Source organism: Leptosomus discolor, chromosome 5, assembly GCF_034619465.1.
Source record: "Leptosomus discolor isolate bLepDis1 chromosome 5, bLepDis1.hap2, whole genome shotgun sequence".
Lineage (NCBI taxonomy): Eukaryota > Metazoa > Chordata > Aves > Leptosomiformes > Leptosomidae > Leptosomus > Leptosomus discolor.
In genome coordinates this window covers 67,630,272-67,648,046 of record NC_141395.1, presented here as the reverse complement: position 1 = coordinate 67,648,046, position 17,775 = coordinate 67,630,272, and the positions used below count along the sequence as shown (strand labels likewise).

The 17,775-nt window shown below is 41.4% G+C and overlaps 1 protein-coding gene across 3 annotated transcripts in view; it reads left to right on the top strand.

Annotated features, from left to right (window-relative positions):
• Nucleotides 1-17,398, top strand: part of ENPP2 (ectonucleotide pyrophosphatase/phosphodiesterase 2) — a 58,404-nt gene extending 41,006 nt beyond the window's left edge. For 2 of the 3 annotated variants that reach the window (XM_086466126.1, XM_086466125.1), the window contains 10 exons: nucleotides 2,863-2,950; nucleotides 3,104-3,191; nucleotides 4,114-4,286; nucleotides 4,574-4,625; nucleotides 7,114-7,250; nucleotides 7,764-7,899; nucleotides 8,892-8,969; nucleotides 11,535-11,667; nucleotides 12,291-12,447; nucleotides 17,228-17,398. In XM_086466126.1, coding sequence (XP_086322252.1) covers nucleotides 2,863-2,950; nucleotides 3,104-3,191; nucleotides 4,114-4,286; nucleotides 4,574-4,625; nucleotides 7,114-7,250; nucleotides 7,764-7,899; nucleotides 8,892-8,969; nucleotides 11,535-11,667; nucleotides 12,291-12,447; nucleotides 17,228-17,398 — 1,213 coding nt within the window. The remainder of the gene's footprint in view (nucleotides 1-2,862; nucleotides 2,951-3,103; nucleotides 3,192-4,113; nucleotides 4,287-4,573; nucleotides 4,626-7,113; nucleotides 7,251-7,763; nucleotides 7,900-8,891; nucleotides 8,970-11,534; nucleotides 11,668-12,290; nucleotides 12,448-17,227) is intronic. The other variant, XM_086466127.1, reaches the window with a different exon arrangement.
• Nucleotides 17,399-17,775: the final 377 nt, after the last annotated feature.

The following is a 17,775-nucleotide window of genomic DNA, read 5'->3' as shown; positions in this document are numbered from 1 at the left end:
GGGTTGTTCTTCCACATATGCTTCTGAGTTTTCAGTTATAAAATATGACCAATTCTTAATATTCTTAGTTAGCTAAAAATTAAGCAAGGAAAAACATGTTGACACATGTATGTATAGAGTGAACAGGAGAGGAGTAGCCTTTGTTTACGAACTGTGCACCCCTTTCTGGTTTAATATATATTCTTTTTCTTACTTTGATCTTTTGACACATGTGATATATTACAGTATAAGAACGGCTGAGTCTTTAAGCATAAAGCTGACTCAATGTTTCTTGGAAGATGACACAGCTTTTGGCTCATGGTAGTCTGTTACGGGCTTTAAATTATGGTAGGGTTTTTTGCCCATATAGCTGCCAGGCAAATACACGATGTGTTGTAAGTGCCTTTTGACATCTGTGCTTATCTTTCTGTGAATTATGCAAGGATCACTCTGCTGAAGCAGTGAATGAGAAATCCCAATTGCTTTTTTGCATAACTCCACTAGCTGGCTGGCCGGCTGCCCTGTGCAGTTTCTGTGGTTAGGGTTCATGTACATTTCAAAGAATCACACTCTGTGTTTTAGGTCTATAAAACTTTAGTTTTAAGAATTTTACTGGAACTGATGGGGTGGCCCAAGTTGATTTACATTTAGTAATTTCTTATTAATTACATCAGACTTTCTTTGGCTTATTTATTCATTATATATTCTGAAACCTCATTCACCAGTAATTCATTTGTTAATGTAACTGTAATTAATTGTTTATTCACAGCCAGGAAAATGGTAGTCACAGACCTTATTGCTGTAACTCAAGTAATTTACAAGGCCAAAATCAAACTTTGGCTGAGCATCATTTTATTGCAGATGAAGAAGTTAACTTGTAGGATAATCTGGTCTATTGCACGTATTGCCTGCAAGCAGCCCTCATAAAACTGTGAAAAGTACTCTGGAACAAGCTGGCAATTATAATTCCTATGACACGATAATTTTTTTCCCCCACATACTTTTTTAAAAAAAATACTCAGTAACAAGCTGATAATTAGTGTACCTGTGATACAGCACATATTTTCTCAGCTACTCATCTTCATTATAATATTTCTCTTTTCCCTACAGCTTTGTTTCTGCTTCCCATTTTTGTTTATTGGGTGGAAGGCAGACAGGTGAAAGCACTTTACAGCATTTTATGGTATTTGCAGCATTGTAACATCATAAAAGTGCTTTCTTAGAAGCCTCTGTTAGCCTTTTAAGTGTTGGAAGAGTATGGTCCAAAATACCTCCAGTCTGTAGGAGATGATGTTATATGAGAACATATCACAGAGTGGTAGGGGTTGGAAGGGACCCCTGGAGATCATCTAGTCCAACTCCCCCCTGCTAAAGCAGGTTCACCTACAGCAGGTCACACAGAATCACATTCAGGTGGGTTTTGAATGTCTCCAGGGACAGAAACTCCACAACCTCCCTGGGCAGCCGGTTCCAGTGCTTTGTCACCTTCAGAGTAAAGAAGTTTTTCCTCATGTTCAGGTGGAACTTCCTGTGCTCCAGCTTGTGCCTGTTGCCCCTTGTCCTGTCACTGAGCACCACGGAAAAGAGCCTGGCCCCGTCCTCTTGACACCCACCCTTTAGATATTAATAAGTGTTGATAAGGTCCCCTCTCAGCCTTCTCTTCTCCAGGCTAAACAGACCCAGGTCTCTCTGCCTTTCCTCATAAGAGAGATGCTCCAGTCCCCTCATCATCTTAGAGGCCCTGTGCTGGACTCTCTCCAGTAGTTCCCTGTCCCTCTTGAACTGGAGAGCCCAGAACTGGACACAGCACTCCAGATATGGCCTCACCAGGGCAGAGTAGAGGGGGAGGAGAACCTTCCTTGATCTGCTGGCCACACTCTTTTTAATGCACCCCAGGATACTATTGGCCACCTTGGCCACAAGGGCACATTGCTGGGTCATGGTCAACTTGCTGATCACCAGCACTCCCAGGTCCTTCTCTGCAGAGCTGCTCTCCAGCAGGTTGACCCCCAGCCTCTACTGGTGCATGGGGTTATTCCTCCCCGGGTGCAGGACCCTACACCTGTCCTTGTTGGGTGGAGAGGAACCATCAGGTTCCTCTCCACCCAGCTCTCCAGCCTGTCCAGGTCTCGCTGAATGGCAGCACAGCCCTCTGGTGTGTCAGCTACTCCTCCCAGTTTTGTGTCATCAGCAAAATTGCTGAGGGTGCACCCTGTCCCCTCCTCCAGGTCATTGACGAATATATTGAACAAGACTGGACCCAGCACTGACCCCTGGGGAACACCGCTAGCGACAGGCCTCCAGCTGGACTCTGCACAGCTGATCACAACCCTCTGAGCTCTGTCCTTCAGCCAGTTCCCAATCCACCTCACTGTCCACTCATCTAACTCACACTTCCTAAGCTTGCCTATGAGGATGTTATGGGAGACAGTGTCAAAAGCCTTGCTGAAGTTGAGGTGGACAACGTCCACTGTTCTCCACTCATCCACCCAGCCAGTCATGCCATCATGGAAGGCTATCAGGTTGGTCAAGCATGGTTTCCCCTTGGTGAATCCATGCTGACTACTCCTGATAATCTTCTTTTCCTCCACATGTTTGGCTATACTACCAGAATGAGCCATTCCACATCTGAGAAAATAAGTAAATAGATGCTAAGGTTTTTATCAATGAGTAAGAGTTGGCTGTTAGCATCTGCTTATAGAGGAAGCAGAGGGAGAACCCCCAAGGTTGTTGGATGAGCTTGCAGTCCCCACTACTGCTATTAGAGAAAGATAAGCAATGCACTGCCTTGTAACCTTATACCTCCTACTCCCAAAGGATGTTGTCAGGTCAGCCACCATACCTACACCTTTGAGGAAATTCTCTAATTCCTTTTCAATTTAGGAAAGCTGTGGACGTTTACAAGAAACCAATGGGAAAATGTTTCTTCCATGGAGACCATGGCTATGACAACAAGATAAACAGCATGCAGGTACGAGAAATGCAGTAACCTTTGCAAAAGAGTCATTGAAGGCGGAAGAAACTGTAGGTCTCTAAAATGTAAATATTCTCTGAGAAAACCCCTAACTTTTAATGTTTTTCTTGTGTATTCTTCTCTCTCTTTTTTTTTTTTTTTTTTTTTAAGACTGTCTTTATAGGTTATGGCCCTACATTCAAATACAAGACCAAAGTACCTCCTTTTGAAAATATTGAACTTTATAACGTCATGTGTGGTAAGCTATGTGCTTGAGAAATGACAAGAGAAACACTCTGGTTTAGCTAACATGGCTTCCTTTAGGCATCTGAGAGCTCATGCCCTGGCTCCCTCCCAGTGTCCCTTCCCCAGTCCCCCTTTCCCAAGCACTTGCCTTTTGGCCAGCAGGGCTGAAGGCACTTCTCAGTGGCCTCAGTTTGCCCTACTCTAGCAGCTGGCCAATAAAGGGAGTTACCACAGTTTTGCTGCATGCAGCTTGGCAGAGATGGAGCACTTACCACTACAGCACGTGGTGTTCACACCTCAGCAGTCTAGGAAGGAGCTTTCTGTTCAGAGAGGGCTTCTGCACCTGCATGTCTCAAGGAGCAGCTCAGGGGCATCACTTGGTTTTCTATGGCATCTCCTGGTGTGATTATGTTGCCTGAACTAGCACTGTAGCTGTGAAGAATAATCTGACAATGTATACAGATATTCATTAGGATCTTTTCTTTAATACTGATTTTTCAGAACAATAAAAGTTTCAAGCCAAAGGTGTAATTCACTTACTAAATTTTTTTTTCCAAACGTGAAATATCAAAAAGGTAATTATCCCTTATTTATCAAGCACGTGACTAATAACACTGTGTTCCAGATGGTTGGTGTAATGTCAGCACATTGACCACAGATTTGCACTTGAAGCTGCAGGAGTAGTTATAATAAAACTGTTTTCCAGTGTCTTGATGCAAAGTAACCTTCTTGTCATAAAGGCTACTGTATTGTTCAGGCAGCATCCTCAATTTTATGATTTGAACAAAAGGTTAGTATTTTTATTGCATTAAAAGTATTCATTAATATGTTGTGGGTGTAAACAGTATTGCAAATAAATGTCTTTTAGCTTGGTAGAGATGTTGCTGAATATGTGTTTGCAATCTAATCATCATTCGTCTTTGGTGTTTTCGTAGATCTGCTTGGATTGAAGCCTGCTCCCAATAATGGCACCCATGGAAGTTTAAATCACTTACTGAGAGCCAATGTTTATAAACCAACTGTCCCAGATGAAGTTGCTAAACCACTCTATCCTGTTGCTCTGCCTTCTGCATCAGATTCCGATATAGGATGTACATGTGATGATAAGGTAGCTGTTTAGGATCTGCTGATGCTTCCACTATTAGCAGTAGTTGCCTAGTAAAGGTGCAGCCATTTTATCTATTTTGAGAGGGTTTGATCTGTAAGAATTCCTGAGGTCCTTCCTGTCAAGTGTTTGTGCCCTTTTGGAACAAATACAGCTATTTGTAAAATAGGAAACAAACAAAAAATCATCAGTGTTTTATAGTGCTAGTTTTGTTTTGCTAGATGCTTAGTAAAACAAGATGTCAGAATGCTCCAGTGATCCTAATCTTGTTCCTTTTTTCTGTTTTTGAGAAGAACAAGTTGGATGAACTCAACAAGCGCTTTCATGTCAAGGGAACAGAAGGTAAGACCCTGGTGCCTCAGTTAAGTAAGCTGGTTTGGTTTTCTTTTGCAAGTTACTTTGTGTCATTGATACCAGAGAAACTCCTGGTTTGGTTTAGTTAATGTTTAGTATACTGTGTTTTCAAATAACATGTCAAAATAGCACATAACCATACATGAGATACGTGGGCAAGATTAAATGCAGCTCACATGAGACAGTGCACACTACCTTTCGTTGTAACAAGGACTAAAGTATCACTCAAAGCGATACGAGTTTTAGCTCTTCCTTTCCATCATCTTTTAGGAGGTTTAATCTCCACTGTGCATGAGGCAGTACTCCATTTGACCACAAACTGTAAATGGGGTAAAAAACATAGACCACATCTGCACACTGTGTTTTACTGGTATTTCAGACTTAGGTTTCACCAGGTCACTGGTAGAAAGGATGGCACAGCTGCTTTGACAATCCCTGACTACATCTTTAATGCTTGGGTTTTTTTAGGGTGCAGGTTATCCACTGAAACAAGTGCAGAAATGTTTTGCTGGTTCAGGGATGCTCAGTGCAATTTTGTCCCTCATCAGCATTCAAGTCAATGTTAGTCCCAGGAGAAAGCGTCCCTCACTCTCCTGGACACCAGTTCCTGCACCCTCCCTGCTGTATGCCAGCGCTGACCGAGTGCGTCGGCCACATCAGGGCTGTGGTCCAGGTTAAAAAGCAGGAATAGGACCAGAGGGGAGGGGATGGGAACTGCTTTTCTGAGCAGCAATGCTGACTGAAAGGCACACCAAAGCAGAGCTTTCCTTCTCACAGCTGTGATCCAGTTCAGCACAACAATTCACAGCATTCCCCTCACCATAACGATTGTCCAAATGAGGAATTGCTGAAGCTTTGAGTTTAGACATGGACTTTTGAGATGCTTCAAATCGTATTGCTCAGATGACTAAGGAGATTTTTTTAAACTCCCTTATGAAGTTATTTCTTTAGTTTTTTCTGTTGAAATCAGACAATGCAGGCTATCCTTTAGTTTCTAGAGATGAAATTATTCCTTTTCCTTGTGAGTTAAATTGCTTTTCTGCAGCTTTCATCTTGTTAAAGTGCTTTTTCCAAATTAGTGAAGAGCTACTCCCTGCTGTGGCAATTTGTGGCATCAAGATATAGCACCCTTACCATTGTACTCGTAGATATATCAACATCTTTATTTTGATTTAAGGTTTTGATGCTTCTTCACTTCAGCATTATAAGAAAGAAGAGTATTTTAAATTTATTTTAAGATACAAGCATTTAAACCAATTTCACTTGCTCATTTGTAAGATGTCTGTGAAGTGGAATGAAGTGCCCCTTATTTAAACAAGTAGTTCTGTAATGTGCAAGTTATTTTGTATTTTCTGACAGGCTGTAGCACCTGTTCATGGATCTTCCTGCATTTGGTAATTCCTTTCTCCTGCATGGTGCACCATGCATATTTAGCTGATGTTGTTATTCACATGCAGAAGGGAAATACGATTTCAGCTTCTCTTGAATAAAGCAAGTTTATCATCTTTGTCCTTAGGCAAGGATTCTCTACTTTTCTTTCTTATGTCCTATAAAAGTATTCTCTATTTGGACTCAAATAAAACATGCCCTTTTTTTTCAGGTTAAATGCTTATCTGTGAACAGGGTTAGGCCGCTTTCCTTATTTCTATGTTTAGATTTCCAAAAGTGAACCAAGCTTTTTGCCAAACGGTTATCAAAATCAATGAACCATGCAGCACAATGCAAGACTAGCCAGGAAATTGATTTTTCCTCTACCTCTTTCAATGACATTTTTGTGTTTTTATAAGCAAGTTTGTCACAGAGGTATGTAGTAACCATAACATATCACCAACACAGAAGAAAAGCAAGTTTCGCGGAGTTGGAGGTGTCTTTTTGTAGCCAGAGTTAGGAAAAGGGGATTTTTGGTTTGTTTTCTTTGATATTACTGACAGAAAATAGCACATCAGTCTTCAGAACATCATCTATATCAGCCAAGTGGAAAAAAATGCTCTTTTAGTGGGTGAGCACTTTTGCCTCCCTTTTGAGAGGGACTTTACAAAAAACATAGGAAGGAGAAACGTCTAGAGAAGAATGTCAGCAGTGATAGGAGGGGGGTGGTGGTGTGCTGATTTAAAGCTACAAAAAAAGTGCTTATCACCTCATGTGTGACTGAAATGTGGACACAAAGATCCTTGTGGAGTCTCCTGTGTTTGGAGAAACAGCCTCTGTCCGTGCTATGACCCCAACAAGCTTTCAAGTGCAGAAGGGACTTTTAACCTCAAAGTGGGTTGTAAGCCTCGAAGGGGGATCCCAACCAAAACTGTTGAAGAACTGCTGCGCTTTCTGTTACGAGATTTCCTTAGCAGTTATTCACAGTCAGTAGCCCATTAAGGATCACTGTAAAATCAGCATGTGTTGGAAAGCCAACCCCTCCTTTATTTTTTCATCTTTAAATTTTTCAGTAATAAATGTAAACGTAACTTCTTCTAATCTGTAGAGAAGCATCTTCTATATGGGCGCCCTGCAGTACTGTACCGCACAAAATACAGTATCTTGCATCACCATGACTTTGAAAGCGGCTACAGTGAAACATTCCTGATGCCTCTCTGGACGTCCTACACTATTTCCAAACAGGTTAGTGCTGTCTTTGCTCTTGAAAAGTGCTTGAAAAATCCTGGGGAAATCTGTTCAGTACCTGTGTTCTTGAAGTCCTAAAATTCCACTTCCCCAATTAGATTTTCCCATGAGAAATTATGTCAAATACCATTGTAAACAATGCCCAAATTTTTTTTTTTTCCTTCAGGAGAAAAATTTTAAGCAGAAGGGATGTATATTTCTTTTCCTGTTTTCATTTTCTTTCTAAGTTTTGCTTGACTGAGGTTTATTTTGTTATGATGGAATAATCAGGGACTTCATCTGAATTATTTCCCATGGTGACTTATGCTACCTGAAGGAGGGGCTCTGCAGCAGATACAGGAGCGGGACTTGGTTGTACAGCTAGGTGGTTTATTTTACTCCATAAGGTGGTTTATTTTACTCCACACAAGGCCTTCCATGTAATCTGTCAACTATATGAAATAATTTTCTTTCAGCTATAAGTGCTGGAATTACTTTTCTTGTCCTTTTTGCCTATGTTCCTCAATGCAGGCAGAGGTATCGGGTGTCCCGGAGCACCTGGCCAGCTGTGTGAGGCCTGACCTCCGCATTTCTCCAGGAAACAGCCAGAGCTGTGCAGCCTACAGAGGTGACAAACAGCTCTCCTACGGCTTCCTTTTTCCTCCTCGTAAGTTCAGATAGCTTTTTAACACCTATAGGTTTTGTAATTTTCTTTTTTGTTAGGGAAAACCTTAGGTATGAAACTCCACCCCCGCTCCCTTGCTGGGAAGGAATATAGGTAGGAGTGGTTTAATTTCCCCCCCGGAGTGAATTCTTCCTCCCTGATGTCTTCTCAAAGGAGCTGCTCCTTCACCAGTGTCACATATGGGGCCCAGTGGGATGGATACATTATTCTTGCTGCGCTTGCTGAGGACCAAGAGCCCAATGCCACAAGTTGACATCATGGCCATGGGCCCTCAGCTCCATGAGAGATGCTCCAAACTGGTCCCCAGCTTCATGCACCAAAACAGTGAAGTGTTCCAGTTTAATTGATAAAAATAAAGGTGAACGAAGAATTGCACAGAATACAACTACAAGCTAGAAGATGCTGTTCAAAAGCCGGCCCTTTAAAGTCAGTGGATAGATACCAGCTTATATGAACTGGGAATCTAGTCAGAGTTTTTAATTTTTAATTCAAACAGCAGTAAGATAAACCATATATTTAATTTATAAATCCAAATCATACTCTTGCATACTGGAGAAGTTTCAACCATCCCTTAGAAATAGTGCTAGTAGAAAACCTGTGTAAATGAGTGTCAGAGGCTTGCTCAGAACTAGAAGATAATCCTGCGCTCCTCTCCCTGGAAATTGTTTGCCTCTTATAAAAGCCTGCAGAGCGGCACTCTGACTTTTGAGACTGCAAAAATGGATGGGATATGAAAATATTTTGAACTGGTTGATAGTTGAAGCAAAGATAAAATCCTTACTTTCCATGCTCAGCTGTCACATTAAAGACAAATTTTATGCACATAATGTGCACTTCTGAATATAGCATTCAGATTGCTGTTTAGATGTCAGTGTTCCCTTTGGTTGATCTCTGAAGCCATTTTTCAAAACATTTTTATATTTCTTTGAGTTTCTGGTATTTCTTATTAATATTTTTCTGGTTTATTTTTTCAGAATTAAGTTCCTCTGCAGAAGCAAAATATGATGCTTTTCTAATAACAAATATAATTCCAATGTACCCTGCTTTCAAAAGTAAGTGCCCTTTCCATGGCTTTACTTCTCTTTCCCAATGTGGGGGTTTTTGTTTGTTTGTTTGTTTGGTTTTTTTTAATGTGGGTGTTGGGACTATGGAATGAATTGCTGGGAGAAGTTTAGAACATAAAGGTCAGTTACCTGTGGCCAGCAGGTAATACATGTGGCACCTGTGTAGTTCTAGATATGGGCAGGCAAAATACCACAAGAAAGGCTTAAGGTTTATTTTCCTTGGTGCTGGGCTAAGATGAGAGCATAGATGTTCTATAGGCTCAGCAATTTTTCTTCATGCCATAGTAATTCAGTTTGTGCAAGACCATTCGTATTGTCTTGTCTGTAGCCCAAGCTACTGCAGAACATACTTAGGCAATATGTTTTTACTTCTCAACTGGAGTTGCCTGGGAGCGTGCACAAGCCTGGGAGCGTGCACAAGCCTGGGAGCGTGCACTTCACATGTTGTAGTTCAGGGACAAATGATTATTTTTTCTTTTTCTATCCGTGCCCTTAGAGGGAGACCAAACATATTTATTACCTATGAAGAAAAGGGAGAGGAGACATATTTATGGAAAATGAGGAAAGACTTGAACCTGGCTGAAACTTTCAGTGCTGCAGGGATATAGTATTAATGTTTCTGTTGTCTGCACATCCCTTTTCTCTCTAGTTTTGCCAAGAGGTAGGAAAACCATCAGACTATTCTGGTGGCATTTTTGGCTTGGCAGGAATTGAGAAACCTTGGAAGAATCTCAAGAGCCTGTTCTTGTGAGATTTCCAATTCAGATTTTAGGCCAGAGAGGTTTGGATAAACATCAAAGCCTATGGGAGCTTTTTCATTTTAACCAGAAAAGAGTGTTTTTAACTGAGAAACCTCTGAGTATGAACAAGTGGTGATGTTTGCTGGAAATTTGAGCAAGGGCACTTAACTGATTACAGACTGCAAAATTATTGGGGATTTCCCACTCTCAAATCACTTCATAAAAATGCTCTTTATGCTAATGTTAGTCTAAGCAAATTAGCTGAGATGCTAATCACAGGAGAACAACCCCTCCACTAGCAGCTGATTTTGTCTAGTGGCCTTCCTCTTCATCACAAGTGGGTGAAGAATTTCCTGAGAACAAATGCTGGAACAAGTATCGTTCCTGGGGAATTACAAACCACTGCATGTCTACAGGTTGCAACGCTGAGAGCCGATTATAAGCTCATTACACGGAGCTTTTTCCACAACAGGGAAAATACGAGGTGGCGGTTTTACTCTGTGCTGGCTTTGGTGGCAGTGCTGGTTGCAGAGGCCCCCTTCTCTGCTTTGTTTTTTTAAATTCACTGTCCCATCCCATCCCCCCAGGTAATAACTCTGTATCGACCTTTTCTGTAGGGAGTCTGGCATAAGCAGCTCCTGCTTTGCTGGAGCTGCAAGTTGATGCCACTGTCATCCCGTCCTCCTGTCCCCCCACCCCCACCCTGTTGCACTGGCGTTGCTGTCTGTGTGGCTGCAGTAGGAACTGAAGTGGGGAACTGATTCAGCTGGAAAACTGGGGGAAAAAAACCCCCAACTTAACAACTTTCCTTTTTGGGCTATTTTTATTGTTAAGGCGGCTGCACTGGGGGAGTGAGCAGCTGCAGGAGTGGTACTGGCCAAGTGGTTACCACAGCTGAGGTTCTTGTTAGACCATTGCTTCTGGGGCCCTCTGCATCAGCCCGAGCACAGAGTTCATGTGGCACTGAGCAGTCTTAGGACAGGGTTTACTGGGGAACTTGCTGAGGCCATGGACTTAACCGTCTGAGCTGGCAAGACAAAAGTTAGACTTTTACAAGCCTAAGATTTTTGTTTACACACCCTTCTGTTAGTGTTAAAATAAGAAGGAATAAAGAAGGAAAAGAGTGATGTAACTGGAGATTCCAGCTTGTTTCCTGTCTGTAAGCATCTTAACCTGTTAAGGCTGAGGAGGGCATAGTGGGAGAAACAGTGTCATGCCTTTCCCAAAAGTTGCTGTAATGAGATGCCATGCCATAATTTGGTCATCCATGACAGCACCTAATTTAAAAGTTAGACATTTTGTATCCAAGGAGAATTTAACTGGAAGAATATGACCTTTGTATTTCCCTTTCTTTTAAAATGTTTGGGTTTTGCTTTTAATCACAGTGCTGTTCCCTTTCTAGAATTAAAAATACACAGCACCATTCCCTGTAACTAGATAAGAAAGACAAAAGAGGTGTTTACAGGGACATCAAAAGCATGTGAATAGCTGTTTCTACTGCTTGGTAAAGGAACAGCAGGGTCTCTGTGCAATGCCTATGGCAATGCCAGCCTGGGAGTGGTACCATGCCTTTCTCACTGATTGGGTAAAAAAATTCAACAGAGAACAAAGTCTGAATAGGCTTTATTGACCAAACTGAATGAAGCTGCAGTAAATCTGTAATGCTTGGTCTTTGATTTCCCCTACTGTTGTGTGAATGAAGTCCACTGGATTTTTATTTTCAGAGGAAAAAAATTGTTTATAATCTTGACATGTTTTGACTTATCCAAATTTTGGCACGTTATTTGTTGTTGTTGTGTTTTTCTCCCCACAGAGGTATGGAATTATTTCCAAAGGGTTTTGGTGAAGAGATACGCCACTGAACGAAACGGAGTCAATGTTATAACTGGACCGATCTTTGACTATGACTATGATGGTTTACATGACACGCCTGACAAAATAAAACAGTAAGAATTGTCTTTAGATTTGTTTGCTGTCGCTTCTCTTAATGATGGCCTTATCTTAAATAATTAATTGTCTGCACATTATTCAATTTTGGGGTGGAGATATGATTTTCTAGCTCTTTCTAAAATTATTGTTGATCAAGACTGAACACCCCTACAGGTAAGACAGTGGTAAAAATAAGGAAATGGCAATTCAGCAGGTAACTCTTCACCTTGACTTTGAAATTAAGTTTTCATTCATCTTTGAGATGAAGCTGAATTATGCTCCAAATAATCTATTTTCTCTAAAATTCTCCAGAACTTAAGAGTTGACAACTGGATACCAGAGCAAACCATAGCAGTGCTATTGAGTTAGATACTCAAGTCCTTCGTTAATTCTGTAATGCTTTCTCTCTATGTCCCTGAACTGAAGAAGCCTTTCAGCACTGGCGTGTGGCATTTCTGTAGCACAGTATCAAAACATGAGCTAATTGAATGTTCATTTTCAGATAGCGTTTAGGAATCAAACACATCTCAGCAATGTGCATGTGTTCTCACACGTAGCAGTGGAAAGGCCATGCTGTTTCTGTAACCTTTTTCCAAACAAGTCTATCCTTTGTGGATAAATGTTTGCTTTATTCCCCCAGGTTTGTGGAAGGCAGCGCCATTCCCGTTCCTACTCATTACTATACCATCATAACCAGCTGCTTAGATTTCACTCAGCCAGCCGACAAGTGTGACGGACCACTCTCCGTTCTCTCGTACATCCTTCCTCACCGGCCTGACAATGACGAGAGCTGCAATGTAAGTTCTGCTGCACTACTGTAGTCCCGTGGTAAATATATCCCTGGGACACGTGAAACCCCATTACTACTAGATGCTAGCGCTCACTGATGTTTTGAATGAAAGCACAAGGTAGTGACTTGTTAAGTGTCATGTTCAACTCATTAGACAAAAGCACTCCTCTGTGATATCAGAGAAAATATGGACCTATTACTGCATCTAAAATTGTCTGGAAGAACTGACATACAGTAAGTTGGCAGTAAACAACCTGTAGGCTTCTACATTTTGGCAGACACTGCCAGTGCAACTTCAGAGTAGACTCGGGGAAGGTTGTGTATGTAGATGTATTGTGCTGGCAGATAGCCTGATGTTATATTGAGGTCTGTTTCATATGAAGGTACAATACAGTCTGTCTGCTATGGCACTCTGAGTGCATCAGACAGCATGATTGCATCCAGCCCACACAGTATTAAAACTATATGCTAAAACCTGCCAAGGGTAGAGTGCCAGCTCACGCTGTTTCCAGAACATGTATTAATTCAAGGGGAAAGTTTGGGTTCTTACTAATAGACATGACCAGACACCATCCTGGTTCCTTTCCTATCTTCCTTTAGGATGCATGATCCTGTAGTGTAAGAATCTCAGAACAGTACAAAGGCTTCGGTCTGGTCAGCACTGCAGAAAGTAGCACACACACTCGGCAGCTGATTGTGCGGCAGGAGAGCAGTCGGGTCCCCACGGGCTCTGGCACTCTGCAAGGACAGCAGTCCTCCCAGGCAGCTGTATTTAGACTTGTCCTTCCGCCTGAACTTGTTCTCCCATTACACAGCTGTGCGGATTCCTGCACACAGACACTTCACTATAGGCTGCCAGGAGACCGTTTCCTGAATGAACGCATTAATGTTATGAATTTTGTATTGGCACAAAAAGTTAAGACTCCTATTCCAGCTACAGGCAGAAATAGTCACTCCAACTCTGTACACAATTCACCTGGAACACTGTCTCTTTCTCATTCATCAAACATCGCCTGCTTTCAGGTCTCTTTTTTTAAAACCACGCTTTTGGAGCAGTATCCCTCTCTCTTGAGCAGGTCTGGCTTCCCCCTGTTTAGACTCTTAACTGCTTTGGGCAGAGATGTCTTCCACCAGAAGTCTCAAAGTCCTACATATATTTCATCATGTTTTTTTCTCTGGACTTCTTTCCTCTGAATCAAGATCCAGTTGGTGATCTGGATGTTACTAATCTGGCAGTTATTAGTACCTCTGTCCTTGTATCTCTGCCTGTATGTAATTTTATGATAAAGTCAATTTTTTTCCTCCCTATATTGCATGCCATAGTCCTCTTAAACTGCAGAAATATTTTTTTGAGCTATTTAGAATAATGTCCTCTTTTACTCTTCGATTTCTTATATTCCAACACAGGCTTCTTTTCTTTGTAGGTCATGCTACTTACAGTGTATGTGTTAACAGTTCTAGGAGGAACTTCAGTGCCATTACTAGGGTCATTAGCAGATATTGATCTATGCTTTTTACATAGCAAAGAACCACTCCAAAAATATTTAAATGTAGCTCTTGAATGAAAATTTTGCCATTCAAATAGAGTGTCAGTCTTACTTTTGCACATGGTGTTCCATCTTATTTGTTCAAAGCAGTGATTGTGTAAAACCTCACATACTTCATGTTTGAAATGCATGGGATAATGTAAGAACTTTTCCTTAACCTCTCCACAGCTTGCTTTTAAGATCTGAAGAAACAGCTTTCCCCCTGCTCTGCTCTTGTTGCGCACACTTTCTCCCCCTTCACACGGCTACTGGAGAACACCTCTACTCTTCTCATTTGAATTTCTTCCATTTCCAAACTGTGTTTATTCATGGTGAGGTTATACCCATTTATTCTTGTGTCAACATTTTTCTATGGCTCAAATAGCCCTTCACTGGGCTTCTTTGGGATTTACCCTAGTGATGATTTATGATGATTCTCAAGGCATATACTTCTCTCTATTTATGGGAGACCCAGGATCTTTTTTGCTCTTCTTGTAAGACAGGATGAGTATTTTAGTAATCTTCCTATGCATCTGTTCCACTCTGGTTTTATTTTTTATTTATTTTTCTGGAACATGAATGAGATAAAGCACTCCAGCTGAGATCTCAAAATGAAACAGTTTTCTTTACACTGGACACGACTCCTATCTAGGATTTGCTTTTTCCATAGCTGTGTTATAATGGTGTCTCACAGTCATGCACAACCGGTATGCCCAAGTCCTTCTCTTCTATCTGGTGTTTCACCTGAGAAGCTTTCAGCTTAACAGAAGTATTTGCGGATAACCCGATTTCCCACTATACCAGCGACTTCTGCATCTGCATCCTCCAGTGTGCTATTCCAATCTTCCTCCGCATTGACAGGAGCTCCCAACTGGTTTGGGGTTTTTGTTGTTGTTGTTTGGTTTTTCTTTTGTTTTTTTTTTTACTAACACACTAATGACCTTGTCACAAAAAGCATATATGAAAACATTATACAAGATCCTTTCAAGACAAAAACTGAAGGAACCCTACTAGAAACCCCCTAAGCCACTATTCTCCCTTTCAGCAAAACCTTTGAATTTCTCCTTTAATAAGTGAGTTCCTCACCCACCTGTCTACTCTCTGACCATGTATTCAGCTTTCCAGCTAATAATTCGATATCCAGAGGATTCTTTTGTCCAGAATATCTGGTAACTTTTGCAGTGGGTTTTAGGTTAGTCTCCTAATTGTTTTCCTATTTCTATTTACCATGTTTTCAATTGTTATTTTTTTCTTCTAAGACTCGCTGTACTATTGAGGTGAGACTAACCAGCACAGATGGAGAAAACTGTAATTTTAAATGTATACACTTCATTTGTTGTTCTGCAGTAATATAATACCATGTTAGCTGATTACTGTGTTTAAAATCCTTGCTGATGGACCTGAGGTTGCATGGGAGAGTTGTGGAATGGAAAAACTGAAACAAAAATCAGCTGATTGATTTTCTGGGGTCATGCAAATGCTGTCTTACTGGACTTGGTTTAAAACAACCTCACAGTCCTGTGATTTATTCATATGTAGATCTTTTGTAAACTCTTAGGAGTCCTCCTTGTATTCAAAAAAGTGAGCTTTGTAGCAGCTGGACTTCCCTCTGAGCTCTGTAAAATGCAGATTTCCTGCTCAGAAGGAAGGCTTGAAGACAAGAAAAATGTCACAGTGATTGCATTTCCAGTGACAACGCTGCTGAGGCCTGTTGGCGGACTAACAAGCTGATTGTCAGGCTGAAGGTTGAACAGGAATCTTCCTGTGGCCACATGCTGCCAGGCAGCTTTCCTGGAGGATGGCACTGCAGGTGAAGGGCAGTGAGCAGGGCACACTCCCTTCTCTTCCCTCTTAATTTGCATCTTTCTTTTCATGTTCCAGACCTAGTTTTGGGCCTCAGGTTGCTAGCGACATGGAGAGGAAAGTCAGTTTGGAGTTGAAAGGCTTCAAAACAGACAAGTGCTGCCTGGGTCATGGACATTTGCTTTAGAGCAGCCAGCTGTGACCTAACTGGTACTTCGTGTCCTCTCTGTGCAAACGATCACGCTCACCCTCCTGGCCTCTGCAGGGTGACCCGCTCCCTGGTCTGTGGCACGTCTACCGCATTGGGTAGGCTCTAGCATTGCTGAAGCTCAGTCTTGATCCGTGAGAGGCTCACTTTGTAGGAGGACCTTGCTGAGACAGCCAGAAAAGGGCTCCTTTTCAGGAGTAAGCCCACAAATAGATTTTTATCAGCAAAATTTCCAAGTCAGACACATGGAGTCCAAATGCCCGGAGGCACAACCCTACATTCCTAACTTGCTTCTTCCCCAGCAGCAGTGTGGATGTACCAGCCACAGAGGCCAAAGGGGCAAAAGTCCTGTTTGCTCTGTCCTTTTCCCACGTATGTTCCCTGCTGTGCAGTCCCTGGGGCTGGCTGCAATGTTCATGGGACATGTCACTGGACTGGTTAATGCACTCAAGCAGCCAGTAAATGAAGTGTTTTGCAGAGCTGATTTTCTGATGTGTTAGCGAGTTACCTTAGTTTGTGGGTGGCTCCAACATGTGCCGGAGCTGGCACAAAGCATGCAGCAGGAGCAGTCCCCTAAGAGAGACTACATCCACGCAACCTGACCCAAATCACTCTGGCAGCACCATCTTCCTTTTTTTTTTTTTTTTTTTTAGTGGTATTGAGAAATGCTTAGTGAAAGTCTTTCTTTCTATCAGTGAATAACATGTATGTTCCAATAACAGGATTTTACAGGTACCAACATAAACTGTAATCCCAGCTGTGTGATGAATTGTAATGGTCTCCAAACAGTAAAGTGGAAAGGTTAAAATAATATTGTGTTAGATAAGATGCTGGCCAGATGAGAATAATGTGTAGGCATAGGGTTCAAAGCTAAACAGTCTAGAGTTTGAGCTTTGGTAATAAGCAACTGATTAATATGGAGTTCTTTCTGTGAGATAAAAAAATACGTAGTGACCAATGGATCTTCTGAAAGTGTATGGCTGTTCTTCTGAAACACCTTCTACATGGGGCCAGGTTTTCCTAGACGACTATGGTCATTGTCTGAACCTAAAATGGGTCCCAAAATAAAACTGTAGGAATCATCTTGAATGTTGTTTCAAACCTCTTTTCTTGGAACTTGTTTACGTTAGTCATTCTTGAACAGGGCACAGAGATTCTCCAAATGGACCCAATGTTTAGAAAAGTTGCATTTGCTTTTGGAGATGATTTTTGACATGGCATGTTATAAAACTTTTTTTTTTACATTTCAGAGCTTTGAGGATGAATCAAAATGGGTTGAAGATCTTCTTAAGATGCACACCGCACGTGTGCGTGACATCGAACAGCTCACAAGCTTGGACTTCTTCCGAAAGACCAGTCGCAGCTACACAGAGATCCTCTCCCTAAAGACATACCTGCATACGTTTGAAAGTGAAATTTAGCTTTCTAACCTTACTCAGTGCATCCTTTTATCAACTGGTGTATATTTTTATATTGTTTTTATATTTATTAATTTGAAACCAGGACATTAAAAATATTAGTATTTTAATCCTGTATCAAATCTTAAATATTAAACCCTTGTGTCATTTGTTTTGTTTCTCTAATGTTTAATATAGGTATGTCTCTTGGTTTGTTTAGTAGAGCTTGTAATACTGCAGCTTGAGTCCTTACTCTGAGCTTTTATGTGGTGCTGCAAGATTTGATACGTGCATCAAGGAAATACTAATTTCCCATGCTCCTTTACCACACTTGTAGTCCTGTACTGTGTATCAAAATACTGAACATGTAAAATTACATTCATTTACTGTTAACTATGTGA